Consider the following 26320-nt stretch of genomic DNA (forward strand, 5'->3'; position numbering starts at 1 on the left):
ACTTCTAACTAAGTAATCACGCTCCATAACACATGATATAATGATACACATTTCTTTCATAAACTTGGTGGGGCCTACCCCATTAAAAAGTAATATCTCTTTCCTCTTTATAAAACCAACAAAGACCAAACCATTCACATGTACTATAACATCTTCAATTCACTCTCTCTTTATATATCCTTTCACAAAATCAACAATTTTATCAATACTTTTATTACTATGGCAGCTAATCCTGTGAATCATGTTGGCCAAGTAAGATTTCAATGGACAGAAGAAGAAGAAGAAGATCAAATGCTTAGGCAACTCGTTGAGACGCATGGTGCCAAAAATTGGCCACTTATAAGCCAGTCCATACCCGGTAGAACTGCTAAAGCATGCTGGTCACGATGGCATAACCAGCTATCACCACTGGTGGACCACAGTGCTTTCACGCCGCAAGAGGACCGGGTGATTATCTATGCACATGCTGTGAATGGTAATTAATGGGCTAGTATTGCTCGCCTTTTGCCTGGTCGGACCGGTGACACGGTTAGAAACCGATGGAACAATACTCTCAAGCAGATGGTGGCGATGGCGGAGGAGGGTGATGGAAGAGATTAATCTGTCTTTGATTTTAGTGTTGAAGAGAGTTTCTAGTGGTAATGTAATAATAAAAGAACATAACAATATTATGTTAGTTATTATTATAGTAATAAAGAAAGTGTATTGTTTTAAATTTTCTCCCGAAATAGAATTGAAACAATTAATATATGGTGGCAAAGAATTTACAACTAATGTATAATTTAATAAGAAAACATAGGTTTATTAAATTGGTATTTAATATCATAATATGAACAAGTTGGATTAATATCGCGCTATGTGGTGGGAGTTGGTTGGTTTCGGTGCACTTCCTATACGAAACGAAAGAGAAAAGCCAAGTAATATAGTTTTAATATGCCTAAAAGGTATGAACATGTGTTTCCGTTCATTTTTTTAATTGAATTTTAGTCGGGCGATAAAAGGAAACAGATATGACGGCAGAATTTAATAGGTATTTGTTGAATTCCTTTTGGCACTATGATTCGATATAACGACTGAAAAAGAACTTAAAAAATTAAAGTCGGAATATTATTATAATCTAAAACAATTCTATATTTATATATATTTTTAATGATATCTTACAGTTTTTTTAAAGTTATGTTTAAATACAAAACATACTTGGGCACACTTGACATGTGAATTTTGTTCACGTGTTCCATTGTTGAGGTGTAAACTAACTGTCCTTGACTAAGTTCATGTTGGACTTGTTTAACTCAACAGAGCTCAATCTTTATTCATTAATTTTTAAGTTCATATCTATAACTTGACTCGTATATATCTAACTACAAAGGTCCTTTAAAAATGACTAAACTTAAGTATGGTCTTTTAATTTAACATATTTCCAGCTCTATTTGTTTTAAACTTGATGCCTAAGACGTGCCTCGTGAGTAATTTGCAAAACTCGCTTCTTATTCATACTTGAGATGTTTATTATATGTAATTATAATTATATGCCTAGCAATATTAAACTAGAACTTGGTACTGTTTATTATATGTTTATTATAGGTTTATTAAATTGGTATTTAATATCATAATATGAACAAGTTGGATTAATATCGCGCTATGTGGTGGGAGTTGGTTGGTTTCGGTGCACTTCCTATACGAAACGAAAGAGAAAAGCCAAGTAATATAGTTTTAATATGCCTAAAAGGTATGAACATGTGTTTCCGTTCATTTTTTTAATTGAATTTTAGTCGGGCGATAAAAGGAAACAGATATGACGGCAGAATTTAATAGGTATTTGTTGAATTCCTTTTGGCACTATGATTCGATATAACGACTGAAAAAGAACTTAAAAAATTAAAGTCGGAATATTATTATAATCTAAAACAATTCTATATTTATATATATTTTTAATGATATCTTACAGTTTTTTTAAAGTTATGTTTAAATACAAAACATACTTGGGCACACTTGACATGTGAATTTTGTTCACGTGTTCCATTGTTGAGGTGTAAACTAACTGTCCTTGACTAAGTTCATGTTGGACTTGTTTAACTCAACAGAGCTCAATCTTTATTCATTAATTTTTAAGTTCATATCTATAACTTGACTCGTATATATCTAACTACAAAGGTCCTTTAAAAATGACTAAACTTAAGTATGGTCTTTTAATTTAACATATTTCCAGCTCTATTTGTTTTAAACTTGATGCCTAAGACGTGCCTCGTGAGTAATTTGCAAAACTCGCTTCTTATTCATACTTGAGATGTTTATTATATGTAATTATAATTATATGCCTAGCAATATTAAACTAGAACTTGCTCAGCGTAGTTAGGTTTTAGTATGCACGTCAGGTTGGTTACTGGTAACTTTTGTGTCAGGAAGGAGTGCATCAGCAGGCTATCTGGACTAGTAACCGGCATCTATGTAGGAGTTTTAAGTTTGTTTTTGTTAATGTTAAAGACTAAGATGTTCTTTTTCTTATCTTTACGACTTTGTATGTTGGATACATGCAATCCTAACTCTCATCGCCTAGTCTTACACTCTTACTCGCAAGGAAGTCCAATAGCACTATCATTACTTATTGATACATGGACATACTTTGAAGGAATAAAACTTTCCAATAATCCTTCCAAATTAGACTAGGAAAAGCACATTAGTACCTGTATATGTAGTTATGTTCCACTCTTGCAAACTTAACGTCAACTTTTGCTTAGGAAGGAATACTTATTAATGCAATTTGATCCACTTCTAGACTATGTTACATAGCTTTAATCGAGAGACACAAAAAAAAATATCACATCAAGGTTTATTTTTCTGAAAATTTTCATGGCTCTATTTCACTTCTATCTTCTCTTCGAGAAGAGAGAAGGGAAGGTGCACTGGTGTTACCTTCCTAACACGTGAGAAAAATAAATAAATACACTTTTTTTGTCATCCGGCTTTGTATCCTTACGTGCGCGCCTCATTTTGTTTAGTAGTCATTACAATGACGTAATTTTTCTAACACGTGAAAAGGAAAGAAATCTCGCAAATAACTACATGTATAGCGTAACGTATGTGTTTTTTCCTTTTTCTCCTTTACCGTACATGTAACCTCTCAACCGTATTCCTACTCTGAAGCGTGGTTTGTGATGTGTCAACTCACTATGTTTCTCCTTTCACCAAACAAGCAACCATCTCGTGTTCTCATTCTAGGGCATGATTATGAACAGTTTTTTTTTTAATTATTTATTCTATGATAATTGCCTAGCTATTAGAATATTGGGTGTGATTTATTCTTCCCCATTCAATGATCCTACGTGGACAGTTCAACACTCAAGGGTGAGAGAGGAACATCGCGCTCCATCCTCCTCTCATGCATGATAAGAGTTCATATGATCACGATCATGCGGGTCATTGCTCACCCAATCAAATTTTTTATTTTTTCCCTTTCTCTTTTCATTTTTTTCTTATTTAATAATATAATGGTGGAGAACGAGACATAAGGATAAGGGGTATACACATCTCAACACTATTCTTCTCACTCATCACGTTTATGCCGATGTTTTGAAACCCAACCCAGCCGCGCCTGTCTCCGGTACCTATACCAAGTCAGGTCATGGTATTTGGCCCGTTTTATAAAAACCCAGTCGGTTCTTTCGGGTGGCGGTCGGCCCAGACTCTGTGATCCGCCGGATGAATCGGAAAAAGACCTTTTTAATTAAATAAAAATAATGTGGACGCCAGGAATCAAACCCGGGTGCATGACCGATATTAAGTATTGTTGAATACTCCACTAAACAACCAACCAAACTACATTTATATACGTATGAAAGAAATATAAATGTTATATATTTAAAAAAGTATGTGTAAATAGTTGGTTATTATTATTATATATTATTTATTTTTTTACATTTATAATATTTTTAATATATAATTTATATTTAAATTATTTTTGACGTACTCTGAGTCAAGCATCGGCTCTCCGGGTCGGTTCGACTTTTGACCGAGTAAGATGGTCGGGTTGACCTCCGGTCCGAGTCCGAAAACATTTGTCTACACGTCAGTTTCTCTCTATCATTCAACACCACCCCTTCAACCTCGAGGTATACACCATTTCCTCATTCTTCATTTTCTATTTTTTTTTTTTTATTTAATACAATTTATAAATTTAATAATAAGATTTAAACTATTATTAATAATTAAATTTAATGCTAAAAATATAATAAAAAAATATAAGTGATATTTCATACTATTAATAGTTTTATTAATGGTCTTTCAATAAAAATTTTATAAAACCATCTGTTTTATTAAAAATAATTAGACTTAACAATTTTATTAACAAAGGAAAAAAAAACTACATCCAACCTAAAACCCAGCTACACTTCATCTTCTTCAAATTCAAATCCCCAAATCACACTTTAAAAACTCTAGTTTTCAACCCACCCTCCTCATTTTAAATCCTCAAAATAAATTACTCATATCCAACCTAAAGCCCAGTATTATATATTCTTATAATTATTTTTCTTTATATATATAGTAATAATTATAAAATCAAAAATCAAACAGTTTTGAATATAAAACAATTAATAAAACATATTTTCAATATATCAAATAATAAACAAATAGCATGCTTAACTAAATTTACAAACCTCGTTGAGTTCTATGTAAAAAGTATCTCTATGCTTAATAAGCAAAAGAACACCCACGGCATGGCACAATTCTAAATATCATCAATTGTGTTTTCCCATCTTTCTTTTAATAAATAACATTATTAAATAATAATATATTTAAATATATATATTTTTAGATGTTAAATATAAATTTAATCATTAGTACCTCTAGTTAGTTATGGATAGATATTACATCAATTGACCGAATGAGTTTAATATGAATTTATTTATGGATGATATAAATTCTGACTTTAATACGAGATTAATCGTTTTTCATTTCAAATAGAATAAGCTATCGCACTCTAAATAGAAGAGCCCTGATGTCCCATTTTGGTCAGAATATGTTATCTTAACTAGGTATACGTTGGCTTCAGAGTTTGGCTTTAGCATTTCTCCGTGAAACCATACCGTTGTCTGTCATTTGATAGTCGTTTTAACGCCACAAGAGCAGAATTCTGTGACGTAACACGCAGCTGGAAGAAAACCTAAGTGAGCTCAGAATCCAAACTGGCATCCTTGTAAAAGGCCTAGCTCAAATCTTTCATTGTCAATATCCATCAAAAGTGACTCAAGTGCGGATCAAACTTAGGCTTCGCTGAAGAACTCAAGTCTTCCTACCAATAGACTACAAGTTACTGATATTTCAAACGTTTGTTTGTCATCAATTAAATAATTCAATCATATGATTCATATTTTTGTTTATTATCATTTAAATCGTTCAATCATATGTTTAAAATTAACATAATTTATATATGTCACTTTAACGCTCATTTTAAAAACATATATTGATAAATGTATGTTTTAATACTTTGATGGATTAAATTATATTTTTATTCTACGAGTTTGTTTAACCTTTGCAATACACATGTTTTTAAAGAAACAAATTCTTTTTTATTACTAAATATATAATGTGGCATTTTTCAACTTGTGTAACACATGAGATTAATTTTAACATGCCACTCTACATATTGATTAAAAATCCTCCGACAAGAGTATTATGAGTCAGAGTAGGAATGAGTAAATGAAACTAGGTGTCTTCGATACCAATTCGATAGCAACTTTTGAGATTTTTTGGATCGGTACCAATACCGTTACAGTCTATACCGATATTTTAACCATTTTTTGCTTTCGATACCAGTACCTTATCGATATTGAATCGGTAAAACACTGTACCAAATATTTTCAGTACCAGTATTTCCTTTTTACGAATTTTGAAAGGGAAAATTCTAGACATAGTCCAAAATAAGAGAGAGAAATTGAAAATAGTCCGAAGTAGGTTCCATTCTGAAAATAGTCCTCCCAAATCTATCTCCCACGTGAGATTGGGATTCGTGACGTGAGATTTGGGTATCCTATCACAAACTGACACGTGTCCTTTCACAGATAAAGTTTCATAGAAATTTGACTTGGCCGATAGTTTTCAAGAGAAAATAGTTTTCTGAAAAACCATAGGTTTGGAATGAAAGTTGTCCGTCACATGAGGTTTCAAAGTCACCGTTATCCACGTTTTTTTGAAATTCATCTCCTCTGATGCATTCCAAATGAATTTCGTCTACTACGTGAAATTTCATAAAAGATGGAAAAAAAACGATATTTTTTCAGTGAACTTAGTTTTGTTAGATGATTTTCAAAAAAATTTAAAAAAACGATAATTTCCCAACGAATTTAATCTCTTTAGATGATTTTTATAAGAATTTTAAAAATATGGCAAGTGCTAAGAATGTGGTGGGTGGTGGTGGATGATGGCGGTGGGTGGTTGTGGTTGATGATGGCGGTGGGTGGTGGTGGTGATGATGGCGGTGGGTGGTGGTGGTTGATGATGGCGATGGGTGGTGGTGGTAGTTGACGATGGCGGTGGGTAGTGGTGGTTATGATAACGGTGGGTGGTGGTGGTAATGATGGCGGTGGGTGGATAAAAAAACTTTTTCTAATATATATTCTTTTTATGCAAAACATATAAGTTTCATCAACAAACCATCGAATTAAAATACTTTGTAACATAATCTATCTTTTTTGACAATACGTCTTTTTATGCAAAAATAGACGAAATTCATTTGAAATGTGTCCGAGGAGATGCATTTCAAAAAAACGCGAAAATCATCTTTTTCGAAACCTCACGTGACGGACAACTTTCATTTTAAACCTATGGTTTTTCAGAAAACTATTTTCACTTGAAAACTATCGGCCAAGTCAAATTTCTATGAAACTTTATCTGTGAAAGGACACGTGTCAGTGTGTGATAGGATACCCAAATCTCACGTCACGAATCCCAATCTCACGTAGAAGATAGATTTGAGAGGACTATTTTCAAAATGAAACACATTTTAAACTATTTTCAATCTCTCCCTTTTATTTTGGACTATTTCCAGAATTTTCCCATTTTGAAATTGGTATACCGATACCAAGTTCATCAGCTACCTATATTAGAGTAAGTATAAATTCAATGCTATGATGTGACGTGCCGGTTAACCAGGTGTATTTTACATGCAACAGATTGATCATCTGACAGGTGGTAACCCGAATACGTTACCCTTACTCTCTTTCCTCTAAAACACACATCCCAAATATCACATGTTTTCTGATCATTAAAAAATAAGAAGTTTTCAAAAGTATTTTTTTTTAATGTTTAAGCTTGCCTCCTACTATTTACAATAGACCACCATTGTCAGAGATCGAACCCTGAACCTCTCACCCAAAGGCCTAAGCCTTTACCATCTCACCAAAGTGGAGATGGCAAAAGTATTTATTTGTTATGGGTTATAATCCCAACAAGGATTCTGGTCGGATCAGAATTCAATGGGCCCCAGAAGAATATGAACATTAACCAAGGAAAGACAACAAAAAGCATATAGAAAACATGAGTGAACTTTGAAAAGCGTAATGATTAGAAAACCTTTTTTTTTTTTAAGAGTACAGGTTAACAGAACTGAGAAACAAGACCAAAGATGATAAAGAAAAACTAAACCAAAACACCTAATATATCATCCCATCTAAGTAAAAACCAAACCATAACCTCCACTCCCTTATAAAAATCTTGGACCGTATAGAGAGCCACAAGAAAGCCAATTCAGTTTTATTGCCTAATACTTTATAAAGCAAAATAGCATTGCCAGGGGAGGTTCGGAGGGTGTGCGAGCCGTGCCATCGGCCAGGACACATAAATTTCGGGGGCACAAACTTTTTATACATATTACATATATATGTTTTTTGGTGTTGAAAATAAGGTTATTTGCAATGGTTTATGAGATAATTACGTACTTAGAATGGTTTCTGTTTATAATAAATGGTCGATAAAAATTTTATCCAGGTACAGCGAATAAAAAAAATTTGTTAAAACATGGCTATTTTTATTTTGGCTCGGCCAAAATATTTAAGTTTTCGGAGACGGCACTGAGCATTGCCTTCAAAAAATTTATTGTTACGATTACACCATAAACTCCACAACGTAGCAAAGAATATGGTAATAAGTAATTTCTTTTTCACCTTGTTTGAACTCCAATCATTCCCAAAAAACAAATTGACTTGTTGTCTTGAAATTTTTTTAACGGCCAACAAACATAGAATGTATAGGTTCTTCGTATGAAGTGACCTAATGGCAAAAGGCCACCGCCAGCTGGCCCAACCCAACCGTACGGAGCCCTTAAGTGTCTCAAAGTTATCTCTAGTTCCGGGAAAACTCACCCGCCCGAAGGCCCACTAGTGGTAAAAACCCGGATGCCCTCAGGATCATACTAGTGATTACAAAGATCTCAGTCTTCTTTTATTGAGCCACCCATGTCCCTTAGAACGTTATAAATGAAATTAAACTTGAATCTCCATCAAAAATCCAAACGCCCTACTACTACCACATTGGAAATAACATCTTTAACTTAAACACCAAACAAATATATATGTATGATTTGTAATTGGTAGATTCAAAATGTAAAATAAAATATTATCTAACTAATTGAACATATAGCCTACTACTAAAATCCAAACACCCTACTACTACCACATTGGAAATAACATCTTTAAGTTGAACACCAAACAAATATATATGTATGATTTGTAATTGGTAAACAAAATGTAAAATCAAATATTATCTAACTAATTGAACATATAGCCTAGGCAAATCAAGAATTAAATAACTAATTAAATCATCTACTTCTTTTTTTAAAGTAATTTACTCTGTTTTAATATAAATGAAATGTGAATTAAGGTAATTACATACTAACGGCAGATAGACGGGCAACAAGCTGCGCCGCTACCCCCTTCTGAATAGCAAACCCTACCCTATTAAACACAACGTTCCCCTTAGCATGGGCGGAGGAACTGCTGACCACCTGCTGAACCCGTTTAAGGAACTGAACCGCGTCAGGGCCGAGAGCGCCAAAAGTGTCAAAAGCAAATGGTACGAACACGTGCTGATTCTAAAGGCAAGCTTTCTCGTGCTTAGCTACTTTACCCGTCTCAGCCTTGTTTATCGCATGACCAGCCACAAACCTGTGGTCCCGTAGCCCAACGAGAGGGACACACCTGTCAAATCTACTTCTTGGCAATTCCCATACGATCGAATTCCATTGAATTCTATGTGAATTTTAAATCAACTCAACCACAATATTTTTATATATTTTTTGTTTTTAGTTTTTTTACACTCACAAACATTTATAAAAATTTGTATAAGAAACCGAATAGCCGCTAAATTTAAATATTACTATAGTTACTTTGAATTCTTTTTTATATATTAACATAAATAAGATCGATATTATTATTATTATTATTATTATTATTATTATTATTATTTAAGAGCTACTCACATACTCTTTATTCTCTAATCTACACTTTAGTTACACACTTATCAGCAATAACCACATAACTTAAACACATGCCCTTTGAGAAACAAAACATTATCTAACTCCTTAACACATCTTTAAGCCAAAGACCTAAAGAAGTTTAGATAAATACTAGAATTATTTAACTATGCTTTTCTGTAAGTTCTATATATTTTTCTCTTCCATTTAAGGTTAATATAAAGAGATAAGATCACAATGTGAATGCATGTATCTGTATATTGTGTTTATAACCAGCTGTCCCAAATTACATCATCTAATACATGATGCAAGTACCGCTTGTTAATCGTCACATGCCATCAATACATGATTATACAAAACCAGTATTTGATATACCATTAATAATACACCCTTAATTTCTCTATACCCCCAACCACCCCTCTATCTCTATATATATATTATCAAACATATGCCAAGTATATATCACAAGTTCTCTCACACTAAAATAATAATAATAATAATAATAATAATAATAATAATAATAATAATAATAATAATAATAATAACATTTTCATAAACATTATTATATATAATGATTAAACGTCCATGGACAATATATGAAGACAACCTACTTAGACATCTTGTTAATGCACAGGGTGCTGGTAATTGGTCTTATATCAGCACATATTTTGCTGATAGAAGTGCCAAAGCATGCCGGGCGCCGTGGTGCGACCAGCTCTCGCCCGAGCTGAACCACCTTCCCATCACTCTAGAAGAGCACCGAGTGATAGCTCAAGCACATGCTGAGATATGTAACAGCTGGGCTGTAATTGCCACCCGTTTGAATGGCCGGACCGCTAACGCGGTGAAAAACCATTGGCAGTCGGCTTTGAGATGGAAGTATTCGACTTTGATCATGCAGAATGAAGAAGATGATCAGTTTAGGGCTAACCGAGAGGCGGTTCCTAGGCCAAGCGGACCTGCGTTGAACAATTCGACATGGTTGAGCCTTGGAATGCCAGGGTTTGGGTTCGAGGATGAGCCCGTGGCGCAGCCGATAATGCGGTCACCGGAGCCGGTGAATGTTGAGTTATCCTTGTCACTAGGGCAAGGTGATGGTGGTATTAGGGCTGAAGGACCGGTGGTGAAAGAAATTAATTTCTTTGTTTGATTTTATTTTGGTTTTAATAAATTAAGTAAGAAAGTATTTATGTTTTTAGTTTATAAAAGGTAGAATGTAAAATAAAGAGTTAATTCATGTTGATAGTCGTTGGCGATTTATGTTTTGCCGGTAAATAGAAGTTAAAATATAAAGGCGGATGAGAAGTGTGAAAAATAAATATAATAAAAAGAAACCCTTATAAGATAATAAGAAAAACAATAAAAAGTTATAACTTAAAATATAAATAAAATACAAATAAGTTAAAAAAAACAAAAATTTCCACTCATCATTCCCGTACTAAAAAAACAATGACGAAAATAAATAAAAACCACAATAATAAATAAAAAAATACAGTAGATTGCAAAATATAACACAATGTTGAATAATATAACACAATATAAAAGGAAAAAAACACAATTTCAAGAAAACATAAACATAATCAATCACGACAATAAACAAAAATATAACGATAAATAAAAAGACATAATGATTTTTTTTGCTCAACAATGTCTCTTTGTTTTTTCATTTTTGTTGAACGAGCAAGACGGTGGAAATATTTTTTTGTTTTTACTATTTTTTTGGTTTTTTATTAAATTTTGAGTTATGATTTTTTTTATTATTTTTTACGGGTTTTTTGAAAACTACCGTGCGTTGCTGCCGAGCAAGTTAAATGTGTTATGTGTTCAAAAGCTACCACACGTTATCGTGGGGATATGACTAGAACTTGGTCAGTATCAGTGTGATTTGTTACAGTAAAACTTTTGTCGTAAAAGCTGAAAAGTTTTAATTTTTTTTGACTAAAATTGAAAGACTAAAAGTTTCATAACACGAAAAAAAATTCATTATGAAAGTTAAAAGAGAAAAATAATAAATATTTAAAACTTAGTCAGCCAAGCTATAAAAACAACTAAATTAAAACTCTAGCTACCAAAAGAAAAATATGTATAAATTTAATGACAAAACTTTGAATAACGAACTTCTTAAAATGATCTTTAAATTTTAACTACACGTATAATTTCTTTCTTAAAACGGATGATAATATTAAAGAATTATTCAATTTTTATACTAATACTAGGATTTATACCTGCACTCTTCGAAACAAGTGACAATATTCGAATTATGCATATAGGTGGCAATAGCATAGTCAGAATTTTATAAATAGTCTATCTTGAAAGTAATAAGAGAAATACAAAATATGCATAGAGTTATAGTAATAGGAAAGTTAAATAAAATTCGTTTAACCTCATCGAAAATTTATGTAAAATTGGAGCGTTATACGAACAAAAGCAGTTAGAAACAAATACAAATTCGTTTAACCTCATAGAAAATTTATATATACAAAAGCACGCAGTTAAATGATTTTGAGCACCCTCTTTTAATATAGTCTATCTTGAAAGTAATAAGAGAAATACCAAATATGCATAAAGTTATAATAATAGAAAAATAAAATAAAATAAAAAATGTTGATGATATCTGAAAATTTATGTAAAATTGGAACGTTATACGAACAAAAGCAGTTGGAAACAAATACAAATTCGTTTAACCTCATTGAAAATTTATATATACAAAAGCGCGCAGTTAAACGATTTTGAGTACCCTCTTTTTTTCTTTTTTTCTTCAATCATGAGAGTGACGTAGTTTTTCCTACACGTTAGAAAGAATTAAATTTATTTATAGTTGACCAGCGACCTTTATATTCTCACGTGTGCGTTAATTAGATTCTTTACGTCATTGAGATTTTATTTTCTCTTCCTTTCGAACATTTAATCCTCCGTTGTATTGCTCCTTTGGCACATGATCTATGACGTGTTCAAGTATTATGTTACTCCTTCCACCGAACATGTAACCACTCCGTGCTCCTGCTTTAGCGGGTAGTAATGATTTTCAATCATTATCCCGTAATAAATGCTCGTTAATTTTAATATGTTACCTATTATTAACGCACAAGACTCGTTTTTTTTGTTATAATTAATAATACATTCTTTATCAAAAAAATAAATATGCGGCTATACTAAGGGTTTTAGACTAAGAGCATTCACACTCCTTCCAACGAATATGTAACCACTCCGTGCTCCTACTTAAATGGGTAGTAATGATATTTCAGTCATTATCCTGTAAAGAATGCTCGTTGATTATAATAAGTTACCTATTATTAGCGCATAAGACTCGTTCTTTTAGTTAAAATTAATAATACATTCTTTACCAATATAATAAATATGCGGTTACAATAAAGGTTTTAGACTAAGAACATTCACATCATGTCCACCATATTCAGTGAGTGATGTTTTTATAATGTAGATAGTAGTTTGGGGTGTTGTGAGTGGATGATAGAAAAATGCAGTGATTTTTCTGTAAATTCAAAACGTTATTGTTCAACCCTTATAAGATTTTAATATTTGAAAGTGGTTGTAAGTGAAGAAGAGAGAAAATGTAATGATAAATATATGAAAAAATATTATTTAATTGAAAATTAAAGAAATGTAAATTGTTTTTTAGTGTAATTTTAGATTTAAAGATAAGGAAATGGATGAGAATGTTGCTAAGAGCATTCTCAGCATGCCATTCATCTTCATCTCTATAGTTATACTAAAAAACATTACATTTCTTTCATGTTCAATTAAATAATATTTTTTACACATTTATCATTACAATTTTCTTTCTCATTTATCCATAGCAAATTCAAAAAAAATATTAAAAAATAAATAGGGATAAATTGGATGTGGCTCAATGGTAGAGCACTTACTTTATAAGTGAGAGGTAGAGGGTTTAAACCTCACTATTACCAATTTATATGGGAGATATGAGGGATGACCCTGGCTTGCCAGGGTTCGAGTCTTGATCTCACCTGGTTTTACCGGCTCCTCGCTGTCGTGCCATTTGGCGGGTGTGGGGGTAGGGTTTTATCCGGTGAATCCCTCAATAGGTGGACCGCTAGAGCTCCGTCCGTCCGGACTAGTGGCCGGCTCGGGCTACCTTTAGCCAATGGGACCCGCGTACGGAGTACCCGGCGTTACTTAGTTGGTCGTTCAAAAAAAAATAGGGGCAACCTTTATTTCTCCAAATTTACAAAACATTAGTACATTTTCTCTCTTCTACATATGATTTACACTCAAAATTACTTAAAACCTTATCATATAATTTGCAAACATCCCCATATACTTTTTTATAGATAGGAGAGAATGCTGATATCAATACATTGAACAGTTAGAATGCCACTGCCTTCAATGCATTTGCATTCCAAATATTTAATAAATGAAATAAGCCGTTATCTTCGTAAGCTTATAGCTAAAATTATATGCTATATTCAAATCTCTGAATTTTTTTAATTGATTACTATCTTAATAATTAATAATTAATAATTAACAATATATTATTTAATAATCTCTTAACCTTTTAGGGTAAAGTTAAAATATAAATGGAGAAAAAATAAGAATGTTAAAAGGATTTATGACCACATTAAAAATCCCTTAAAAATAAATTCAAAAAAATAATTAAAAAATCATAACTCAAAATATAAATAAAAAACAAAAAAATTTTAAAAACTAAAATGTTTCTGTCATCATTCGCGTTAAAAAAATAAAAAAAAATAACGAAAAGACATAATGCCAAGATCAAAGGCACAATGACGAAAATAAACAAAATCCACAATTATAACTAAAAAGACATAATAAATCGCAAAATATAACACCATATCAAACAAAATATAAAACAATGTTAAATAATATAACACAATATAAAGAAAAAAGGGACAATCAGTAATGAAATTAAACAAAAAACACAATAATAAACAAAAAAAACACAATGGGTTTTTTCACTCATCATTTTGTCTTTTTTTATAACGAAAAATACGCTGAAAACATTTTTGTGTTTTTACTTTTTTCAATTTTTTATTAAATTTTGAGTTATGATTTTTTTATTAATTTGTTTTAGTTTCTAAGAGCTTTTTGTGGGACTATAAATCATTTTCATTTTTATCATTTTTATTCTCTTTATATAGAATAACTTGAATATAACCTTTTATTTTATTCTACTATTTGTTAATTGCTTAACGTACGTCTTTACTATAGGCAAGACTTTGTTCTAAATAAAATAACATAATATATCTTTTAATTACTTTTATTATATATTTATGAATAATAAATGTATTATGTAAATTTATTTTTTATTAGTTGAAAAAGAACTCTAAATAAGATGCGCATCAAAGTTCGTAAAACTACCCGAGCTGGATAACTTTCGAAACTTAACTTAAAAAGATTTTTCTATAGTTGTGGAATTCTTTAATAATGGTGTTTTTGAGTGAGTTAGGAGCGTCAGGACTAGAAGGTAAAAATCAGTATATACACGTCTCAAAAATGTTCACTCAAATATTAGAAATGATGTACGACACCATTAGGTGTCCCCTGCTAATCGGTCCTATGTTGATCCTATGTTCAACATGAAAGTAAATCACAATGTGATAGAATATATTAAAAATATAGGTTTGATATCTTTACACCTCCCATCAATACACACCCCCTTATAAAATCACCATATACTTCACCTTTAATCTCACACATTTGCCTTTCTCTCTCACTCAAAACACAAAAACATCTCTAATTTAGTATTACTATGGCTGATCATTTCTCATGAACAATCCTCTTCGGGTTCGATATCATTGGACCCGAGAAGAAGATGAAATCCTTAGGCAACTTGTTGAGTTGCATGCACCCAACAAAGATTGGCAACTTATCAGCCAATCTATTCCTGGTAGAACCCCAAAGTCATGTAGGACACGGTGGTCTAACCAAATATCGCCGCAAGTTGTTCACCGTGCATTTACGCCAGATGAAGACCGGGTGATCTTCTGGGTACATGACAATATCGGTGAGAAATGGACTAGGATTGCCCATTTTTTACCCGGTCGGACTGGTAACTCGGTTAGAAACAACTGGAAGTATAAAATGAAGCGAAAATATTCGTCTATGACGAATAAAGAGTTCAATGGCTTCATGAACCAAGGCCCATTTCGTGCGCGTTTTGGTTCTTTTGTTAACCCGTTTAACCCGACTGGAGATGATACTAGTGATTCAAGTGAGGATGACCCTTTGACTTCGTTGAGCCTCGCAACTCCGGGTCTAGGGTTAAGTGATCCGCCGGTCCAGATGCCAGTAATGCCGGCATCTGAACCGGTTAATCTAGAGTTGTCGCTGGCACTTGTTTAAGAAATTGTAGGCAATTACGGTGCATGGTGGAAAAGATGTACTTTATTTAATTTTAGTTTTAAAAGAGTAATAAATTTATGTTTAATGTTTTAAGGTTTATGTTTAATGATTAGAAAAACATAAAAAAAGAGTTTAATTAAGTTAAGCATGTTGGTCGTCGAAAATTTATATCTTGTCCGTAAAAGGAGTTGCAACAAATATTTTATATTAAATTGGTATTTAATTAGAAAAGTAGAATTTATTTAATTGTATTTAATACATGAACGTTTTTTATTAAACTCGCACTTACGGACAAACTGGAATTCGGTTGGTTTTGTGCAATCTTTAAAAGGAATGAAAATGAAAACTCAAAATATATATTCGTAATAACTGATAACACAGAAGGGTTGTGTTTAGTCGTGGTTGTAAACAATGAATTTTCATTAGAAAATAGAAAATAGAAAACCAAAGAGCGCTTGTCATACTGGTTTTATGAATTTAAGGAGTTAAGGTTTTCCTTCTTTCAAAAACTCTAGGTTTGGGTCGCGTTGAATTTTAATACGTATGATTTAGTAGTAGAGTTAGGGTATTCTCAACCTATCCTTCATCATCGTCTCTATAATTACACCAAAATACACTATATTTTTCTCTCATGCTTAATTAAATTATATTACTTTATACATTTATTATTATAGTTTTATCTCTATCTACTCACAACCAATTCAAAAAATATTAAAAAAAAAATAGTATCATACTTTGTGTAAGGCCCTGTTACCGGTAGCCTACTTTCGTGTTGGATTTACTCATAAATACAGTTCTAAATATCAGAGTTAATTAAAACATTTACGCGGAATATAAAACTTTCATAAAACATTACATAATTCATAACTTGTCTCAAAACATCATTTGTCTTTCAACATTAAAGCATTAAAATTAAAACATCATAAGTCTTCAGATGCCAGACTCTTATTCAGTGCCACGTGTCTCCTCAAGCGAGCTGCCGCATCCTACTCACCTGCGTGCATACTAAAAGTCAGCTACGCTGAGTGAGTTCTAGTTAATCACATAATCATACAATACATTCTTACATTTCATACTTAACCTCTTAACTTTCTTTCATACACACCTAAGTGCTTTTACTTTCATTTTTACCTTCATACTTTCTTTACATACATAATCATACGTTTTAAAAAGCCTTTCGCCCTATAACCTCACAGATATTATAAGGGTTTGGTCCATAGTTTTCGAATATTAGAAGGGTTCGATTCCCTAACATCACAGATATTATAAGGGTCTGGTCCCTAACATCACAGATATTATAAGGGTCTGGTCCCTAGTTTTCGAATATTAGAAGGGTTCGATTCCCTAACATCACAGATATTATAAGGGTCTGGTCCCTAACATCACAGATATTATAAGGGTCTGGTCCCTAGTTTTCGAATATTAGTAGGGTTCGATTCCCTCTTCGTTACCATACAACCATACATCATACCTCGAGTATTATTAGGGCTCGGTACCCTCCTTCCTCGAATATTAGTAGGGTTCGGTTCCCTAGTTCTCGAATATTAGTAGGGTTCGATTCCCTCTTCGTTACCATACAACCATCCTTTCCTTCTTTTATTAACTTTATCACATTCATACACATAAGCATACATAACATACTTACCTTATACCTAGCGTTACAACCTGACAGTACGTGCAATATCCGAAGATCGTTCACGTACCATCAAGCAATCATTCATTCATATCACATATATCACATATGGCATACACTTATCACTTAGGATAAATGTATTAATCAACACATCAAGTATGCACACAGCCCCGAAAACATAACAAGGAATGGGGCTAGAAACTCACCTGAACACGGTTACGTTCACCGTTAATCGTAATCCCTTTCTTCAGTTGTGCACGGCTGACTGTATAACAAGTATACATATCAATTAACTATCACTACTCATATCATCTTTCTAGTCCTAATTACTACCCACAACGAACGGGGGTCCGGGGGCAGCGCCCCTGGCAGCGGGGTCTAGGGGCGGCAGCCCCTAGCAGGGTCCAAGGGGCAGAGCCCCTGGCTGGAAAAATTTTATTTACATTAACTGTCTTAACACATTTTTCATTAGGTTTTTTTTTTTAATTTATTTTCTAATCGAACTTGGCTTTAGGCGAAGTTAAACCTTAGGCGAACTTAGCTTCAAGCGAAGTTAAACCTTAGGCGAACTTAGCTTTAGGCGAAGTTGTCATCAGGCGAACTTGGCTTTAGGCGAAGTTAAGCCTCAGGCGAACTTAGCTCTAGGCGAAGTTGTCATCAGGCGAACTTAGCCGTAAGCGAAGTTATCAATTAGGCGAACTTGGCCTCAGGCGAAGTTATCGCTTTGAAGGCGAAGTTATCGCTTTGAAGGCGAAGTTGCCCAGTTGCAGGCGAAGTTGCCCAGATCAGCCGCTGTTTTGGTTTTTATTGAGCATTTTGGCGATTTTAGCACCCTTGTTAAGGTTCGACATCACCCCACTACGCTTCCCGACCATTTTCGGTCGTATCTACACTATAAAACTTGGATCTTTAAACTTCAAAGATCAAGAATCATACCTTTTTGAGCTTGTTTGGATCTTGTTTAACTTGTTATCACAACTAATCGCTCTCTCTCTCGGATCTGGCTCGGTTCTTCCCTCGGCCGGCGGCGGTGTTGGTGTGTGTGTTTTGGAGTGTTAGAGAATATGGTGAAATGAAAGATATTTTAGAGTTTAGAGGATATTTATATCCCTTAAATCCCATGGACCTAAGGCCCATTCTCATTTAACCCATCTCAATTAATCCAAGTCCATGATCCGCTCCTTACTCGATATCCAATAATTAACGCGAAATCACTAAACATAACTTTCTTTATTCAACATTAAAATTTTAGGATGTTACACTTTGTTTACCCGAATTTACGAAAAAATCACTACATTTTTCTCTCTCTGCCTTATAATTTACACTCACAATCATTTAAAACTCTATCATATAATTTACGAACCTCACTCACATACTTTTAAGAGATAAGATAAGAATACTCTTTGAGTATATGTGTTTTCATTAGAAAAAAAAAATATGTTAAAGCATAAAAAAGGTATTAAATATAAATGATTATATACTACTCACCTTTTGTTTTTATTTATACATATACCTATTTTTATTTAGTATACTAGTCTTATGTATAATTCAAAACATTTTTGACCACACTTAAACATATGAAATTTGTTCAAATATCCCATTTTTAAGCTGTAAACAAATTGGTCTTGGCTAAGTTTATGTTTGAACTCGTCTAATTTGATAGATCAAGTCAAGCTAAACTTTATTTATTCTACTTTCGAATTAATATGAAGAAAGTAAAGAGTTGCTGTCATTTATCAGATAGTTTTAGTTAAGAAAAAGAAAGATAATTATCAATAACGTCTATTTTTTTCAACATTTTTAAAAAAATAAAAGGAATTTTGGTTTCCTTGAGACGCGGATTTACGTCATGACTTTTAGATTTTTTACTCTTAAGTTTGCGAGACTACTCAAACTCGATAAGTAAATTATTAACTCGGATTTAGCGAGCTTCATCAAAAGCTTGAACTCATTTAAGCTCCCGCTTGCTGAATGAAAACAAATATCAAGTAGCTGACATCATCACTCGATATCTTCCCATTTATTTCGCTTTGACTAAAAGATCTCGCTCATCTACATGTCATTGACGTGAACGGACGTTTCTACCCTTACCACTTAGCCAAACCCTCTATAAAAACCATCTACCATTTACCCTTAATCTCGCACCTTTACCTTTCTCTCTCCTATAGCTTTCTCTCTCACTCACACACATCTTTATTGCTATATGGCTGGTAATGGGGTGGTTCGATATCATTGGACTCCTACAGAAGATGCAATACTTAGGCGACTCAGTAATGAGACGGTTGGACCCAACAAAGACTGGGAACACATCAGCCGGGCGATACCTGGCCGAACACCGATGTCGTGCAAGAAACGGTGGCTTGACCAGTTGTCACCCGCGGTTATTCACCGTCCGTTCACCCCAGAAGAGGACCGGGTCATCTTCTGGGCTGAAGCTAACATCGGTAGGAAATGGGCTAGGATTGCCCGGGCTTTGATTGGTAGGACCGGTAACTCGGTCAGAAACAACTGGAGGTACCAAATGAGGCGAAAATATTCGTCTATGACGAATATAGAGCTCGAAAACTTTATGAACGCCGGCCAATTTGGCGCGGTGTTCGTTTCTTTTGTCAACCCGTTTCACCCGAATGAACCTGATGCCAGAGATGTGGGCGTTGATGATCCGTTGACGGCGTTGACCCTCGCAACTCCAGGGCATTAGATTAAGAAGTGATAGGAAAGTAGACGATGCATGGTGGAAAAGATGTACTTCGTTTAATTTTAGTTTTAAAGAGTAATAAATTTTATGTTTAATGTTTTAAGGGAATGATTAGAAAAACGCAAAAGAGAATTAAGTTATGCATGTTGGTCGTTGAAAATTTATGTTTTGTCCGTAAAAAGAATGTCAACAAATATTTTATATTAAATTTAATTGGTGTGTTAATTAGAAAAGTAGAATTTATTTAATTGTAATTAATACATGAGCGTTTGGGCCGGATTAAACTCGCTTTTAGGCCAAGGTCATAGCTATATTCTAACCCCGACATAGATTAAGATAACATGACACTTTAAAATTGAATTAAGTCACTCTCTACTTGTGTCAAATTTGTTAAGAAATGCCATGGATAATGAGTTTCACGGGTTAAAAGACAAATAACAATATATTAAATTAACAATTAATAAGAGTGATATAGAGTTAAATTGATTAAACCATTTTCTTTTGATGAGATTGAGTGAAAGAGAGAAAAATGACTGATGTGTTGCCTATGTAGAGTTTTGATGACTTAGAATACCCCATGGCCTAAGGGGTATACGGCTCTTAACACCATTCCTCTAATTCGTTATATCTGCGTCACGTCAGCTTTTCCCTTATTATTCAACATCACCCTTCAACCACGGGTATACACCATTCTCCTTATTCTCCATCACTCTCTATTTTTTATTTTTTTTATTTAATACAACTTATTAAAAATATTAAAACTAATACTATTTATAAACTAAAAAATGTACGAATTTAATACTTATACTATTTATATTTATGCTTTTTTACTTTTAATTATTTGTTTTTTTAACATAAATTATATCTAATAAAAAAATACAAAACAAAAACTAAAAAGAATATGATTAAGTCTTTCAAAAAAGATATATATTATTTATTTAAACCACCCCCATCTTCTTCAACCTACCTTTCACAACATACCCACCTTCTTCACCACCGGGAAACTCGCCGGAAAAACCCACCATCGCCGGCCTACTTCCAGCTAAAAAGAAAAAAGAAAAAAGGAAGAGAAATTTCAAGGGAAGCTCGCGTGACCTGCCTGAGCACCCTCACGCAGACCCGCCATGTGTGAATGAGGGAGGCTGAGGTGGTGTTTGAAGGGTATCATGCGTTGACGAGGCTTCCACGTCAGACCCCTCACTGGTGTGAGGGGTGTAAACCAGCCAGCCTTAGGGACAGACTTGAATTCAGTTAGTTTTGTGCAACCTATAAGACATGAAAACATATAGTATATATTCGTAATAAGACCAGAGGGTGGTTGTGTTTGGTTCATTGTTCTAAACAATGAATTTTCATTAGAAAATAGAAACTAAAATCAAAGAGCGTTTTGCATACTGGTATCAAGGAGTTAAGGTTTTCCTTCTTTCAAGAAGTCTAGATTTGAGTCGCGTTTTTCTAATAAGTGTGATTCAATACGTAGTAAAGAGTATATGAGTTTCCTCTAGAAAATAATTGTCAAAAATAAAGGTATTAAGTATAAATGATGTATACGACTTACCTTTCGTTTTTATTTTACATATTATCTATTTTTATATAGTAAGCTAGTCTTATGTATAATCAAAACTCCTTGAGTGCACTTAACATGTGAAATTTGTTCACATGTTTCATTTTTAAGGTGTAAACAAATTGCTCTTGACTAAGTTCGTCTTTGGACTCGTCTAATTTGCAGATAGCGGTCAAGATAAAGGTTTTTTCTATATTTGGATTAACATGAAGAAAGAAAAGAATGGCGTCATTAATTTATCAGATAGTTTTAACTAGGAAGAAGAAAGATAATTATGAATGATGTTTATTTGTCAAGATTTTATGAAAGAAAAGGAATATTTGATACCTTGAACCGTGGATTTATATCATGACTCGTAGATTTTTTACTCTTAAGTGTATTTAGGGGTGAGCGTAATTAAGGTTGGCCCGAAAAAACCCAAAGAACCTAACCGATTTACCTAATCCCAAACTGACCCTATATTTACATGTTTGGTTTGATCCCTATTCTTTATGGAATTCGGTCTTGGGCCCTAGACCTAAAAAAAATATGTATGAGTGTGACGGCTGTTTATCAAAATTTACCATTAAAACTCAACCAATCATACTGCAATTATGTTTTTGTTTACTTGTCAGTGGAAAAGGAATATTTGTTTTATTTGTCTGTGACTTTATATCTAATCAAGCTTAGGAAAAAGACCTCTCGGTAAAGCAGATTGCTTACTTTACTTTTTTAACCTCAACTTTGTTACTAATCATACAACTTAAAGTACAAAATCTCTTCTTGACACCCTTTTACTTTTACTGTTTTTAACTACTTGACATCAATACTAAAACCAGATTTAGACTAATAATTAACTTGTCCATTTTTACCGAAAGACATTTATTTCAATGGTATCTTTGTTTCCATTTTAGAGGTTACGGGTTCGACACGTGCGATAAATTATGACATAGTTGTAAGAGTAGATTAGATAGGTGCGTAAGTTATTGAAAGCTTGTTCATTATTTATTAAAATATAATTTAGATACATAATAATTAAATTTTATAAAACTAATATACATTATATAGTTATTTTTATTATAGTTTTATGTATAATAACTATTATTTGATAGCCAATTAAAACTATAGATAGAATACTCGTGTGAGACTACTCAAACTTGATATATAAATAAAATATTCACTCGGATTAAGTGATCGAGTTTCATCAAAAGCTTGAACTCATTTAAGCTCCACTTTATTGAATGAAAACAAATATCAGATGCCCGACATATTCACTCAATATCTTCCCATTTATTTCACCCGGTTGACTAAAAGATCTCACTTATCTACATGTCATTGACGTGACTTGACGTTTATACCCTTAAGAGTGAGGCACACCCCCTATAAATCCATCTCTCAATCACCTTTCTTCTCACATATTTTTGCTCTCTCTCTCCTCCTAAACCTCTCACTCACACACAATTTTATTGCTATGGCTGCTCGTCAAGCTAGAACCCACTGGACTCGAAGAGAAGATGTATGGCTTGTGCAAGTCAGAGAGATTCTTGGAGCCGACAAAGATTGGGAACTCGTCAGCCAGTTTATACCTGGCCGAACCGCAGCGTCTTGTAAAAAACGTTGGTTCGACCAGTTGTCACCGGACGTTCTTCACGATCCGTTTACTCCTGAAGAGGACCGGATGATTTTCTGGTCACATGACAAAATTGGTAAGAAATGGGCTAGGATTGCCCGGCGTTTGAATGGTCGGACTGGTAACATGGTTCGAAACTACTGGCGATGTGTCATGAAGCGAAAATATTCGTCTATGACGTATAGACAGTTTAATGAGTTCATGAACTCTGGCACATTTGGCGCGGTTTATGGTTCTTTGGATAACCCGTTTAACCCGATTAATCTGGAGTTGTCATTAGCCATTGTTTAGGTTAAGAAATTATGGCGAGGAGTTTTAAGTGTTAAGGGTAATGGTCTAATGGAAAAGATGTGTACTTTGTTTGATTTTATTTTGATGTTTTAAGGTAATGAATTAATAAAATATAAAAAGGAGTTTAAGTGTTAATGGTTGTTGACCATGTTATGTTTTGTCCGAAAATAGGGATGCAACAAATATTTTATATTAAATTAAATTGGTATTTAATTAGTGAAGTAGAATTTATTTAATTGCATTTAATATGAATGTTTAAAATTAAACTCGCTCTGAGAGACAGACCAGAATTCGGTTGAAAAGGAAATGAAATGAATAAGAAAATTCGAAAAATTTATTCATAATATGTTCGAAAGGATACGATCAACTTGCATTTGGTTCGTTGTTTTTCTTATTTTCTAGATTTTAACTAGACTTAATAAAAATCAAACTGTCTCACTAATAGTATCAATGAGTTAGATGAGGCTTTCACTTTTTAAAAGATGTGGGTTTAAGAGTATTCTCATCTACTCACTTATTTTTAAATTCAAAATTACATTAAAAATTATTGTATTTTTTTCTCATTTTTAATTAAATAAGAGCATTCTCAACTCATCCTCTAAATTTGTGTGAGAAAAGTTTGTAAATTATAGAGTGGAATTTTTAGCGGTTGTGAATTTAAATTATATAGTGGAGAGAGAAAATGTTGTGATTTTTTGTAAATTTGGAGAAATTTTGTTTGTCCATATTTATTTTTAATATTTATTGAATTGATTGTGCATAGAGGAGAGAGAAAATTGTAATGATAAATGTATAAAAATATTATTTAATTAAACAGTAAAGAGAAATGTAGTGTTTTATAGTGTAATTATAGAGATGGAGATAGAGAACGAGCTGTGAATTCCCTAATAACTTTCAATATGCTTTTCATTATCATTTCTTCTTTCTTCATTCACAACCACTTTCAAAATATATTAAAAAATTATATGACATAAACAGTAATTTTTCAAATATACAAAAAAATCGTTACATTTCTCTCTTCTCCACTCAAAACACCATACCACTCCCTACATTATAAAAACTTTACTCATATATTTTGACTAACCGACTGTTGTAGGTTTTAATTTTTAATTAATTAATCCCTTTAAGGAATGGAATTGTTTGCTAGGTACCAATTTAATATGAATTTTTCAAAAATAAATTAATGAAAGTATAAAGAAGATCCGAAGAATATTAATTAGTTTTTCATATTATATTCCCACTAAAATAAATTTAAAAAGTTATGATACATTAAAATTAGGGGTGCAAATGAGCCGAGCTGCTCGCGAGCTACTCGAGATCGGCTCGTTAAAAAGCTCGATCGAGCCGAGCTTTATCGAGCCTGAGCCCGAGCTCGAGCCTAAAAATAAGCTCGTTTAATAAACGAGCCCGAGCCTGAGCTTTACTTATCGAGCTCGAGCCGGCTCGCGAGCCTAAACGAGCCTGCCATTTATATAATTTTTTAAAAATATATATTTAATAATTATTAATTAATAAATATAATGTTATGAAAAAATAAATAAATAATAACTAAATAATATATATTCTTTTATAAATAAAACTATAATAAAAAAAGTATATAAAATAGTTATAATTATATAAAAAAATAATTGATAAATAATAAACGAGCCGAGCCCGAGCCGAGCTCGAGCTTCAAAATCCATTCACGAGCCGAGCTCGAGCTTTGAAAATAGAGCTCGAAACGAGCCTAGCTTGAGCTCTGTGTAAGTTAAACGAGCCGAGCTCGAGCCTAGTCGAGCTCGGGCTCGGCTCGTTTGCACCCGTAAATTCAAAACAGAAGGTAAACATGCAAAAAGCTGTATCGCAACCCATTTTTGAATTAAAACCCCTAATTCTTTATAAACCATATTAAATAATCTTAAACGTCATAACATTTATATTAATTTCATGTTTCAAAAAAGTACTTTTATCATTCTAAAAGTTAAATTCTAAATATATCGTACTCACTTAACATCTTAAATTTGTTCACATGTTTCAATGTTAAGGTGTAACAAACTATATATTCTTGACTAAGTTCAAGTCATACTATAATTTGTTTCTAACTTGGTATTTAAGACTTGACTTGTATCTAATTTACAATTACAAATTCCTTTCAAATTCGAATAAGTTTAAGTACAACTCGTATAATTAAATTATGAACCTCTTTATTTGTTTCACATTGATGCATAAGACTTAACTCGTGACTAATTTACAAACTTGATTACAACTCATGCTTAACTGTTTATTATATGTTTCACAGTATGTTAGAACTCATGTATCACACAGAATAAATAGATATAATGCCATATACTTACTAATGAAAAAGTTAAGTCATTAAAAAACTTGTGTGTTGCAAGGGTTGAGTATCTTTATCATTTAAATCATCCATCCACAATAAATATTTAAAATTATTATAAATCACCCATTAAAAATCAATTACTATTATAATTATTTTCCTTCTTTAGTTCTTTTATAATATTTTAACAAACATAATTTTATAAATAAAAGATTTTAAGTAAAAAAGTAGTAAGTTTATTTAGTTATTTGAAAACTTCAAAAATGTTATATGGAGACTTAAATAATTATTTATAACAAAATAATAAACATTATTATTCAAATTTATACTTAGTATCTAAAAAATACTTTTTTATATCAGTATTTAATAGGAGTAAGAGACGAAAAAAACCAAGTTGAAAAGG

At 32.6% G+C, this 26320-nt stretch overlaps 3 protein-coding genes and 1 pseudogene across 3 annotated transcripts; all 4 read left to right on the plus strand.

Annotated features, from left to right (window-relative positions):
* The first annotated feature begins 10037 nt into the window (after positions 1–10037).
* Positions 10038–10616, plus strand: LOC143592083 (transcription factor MYB77-like). Its single transcript, XM_077072092.1, has one exon. The coding sequence runs from the start codon at positions 10038–10040 to the stop codon at positions 10614–10616; it is 579 nt and encodes a 192-aa protein (XP_076928207.1).
* A 4616-nt stretch (positions 10617–15232) lies between these two features.
* On the plus strand, positions 15233–15808 carry LOC143592084 (transcription factor MYB44 pseudogene; annotated as a pseudogene).
* Positions 15809–19644: 3836 nt separating this feature from the next.
* On the plus strand, positions 19645–20142 carry LOC143592085 (transcription factor MYB77-like). The gene has a single exon (XM_077072093.1). It carries the CDS (start codon positions 19645–19647, stop codon positions 20140–20142), a length of 498 nt encoding a protein of 165 aa, XP_076928208.1.
* A 3011-nt stretch (positions 20143–23153) lies between these two features.
* Positions 23154–23603, plus strand: LOC143592086 (transcription factor MYB77-like). The gene has a single exon (XM_077072094.1). The coding sequence runs from the start codon at positions 23154–23156 to the stop codon at positions 23601–23603; it is 450 nt and encodes a 149-aa protein (XP_076928209.1).
* Positions 23604–26320: the final 2717 nt, after the last annotated feature.

This window comes from Bidens hawaiensis, unplaced genomic scaffold (assembly GCF_021521415.1).
Source record: "Bidens hawaiensis isolate Kalapana, Puna unplaced genomic scaffold, B.hawaiensis_p1.1 tig00040514_1, whole genome shotgun sequence".
Taxonomy (NCBI): domain Eukaryota; kingdom Viridiplantae; phylum Streptophyta; class Magnoliopsida; order Asterales; family Asteraceae; genus Bidens; species Bidens hawaiensis.

Coding starts and splice junctions, on each gene's coding strand:
- LOC143592086 (XM_077072094.1), top strand. CDS start 23,154: ATGGCTGCTCGTCAAGCTAGAACCCACTGGACTCGAAGAGAAGATGTA.
- LOC143592083 (XM_077072092.1), top strand. CDS start 10,038: ATGATTAAACGTCCATGGACAATATATGAAGACAACCTACTTAGACAT.
- LOC143592085 (XM_077072093.1), top strand. CDS start 19,645: ATGGCTGGTAATGGGGTGGTTCGATATCATTGGACTCCTACAGAAGAT.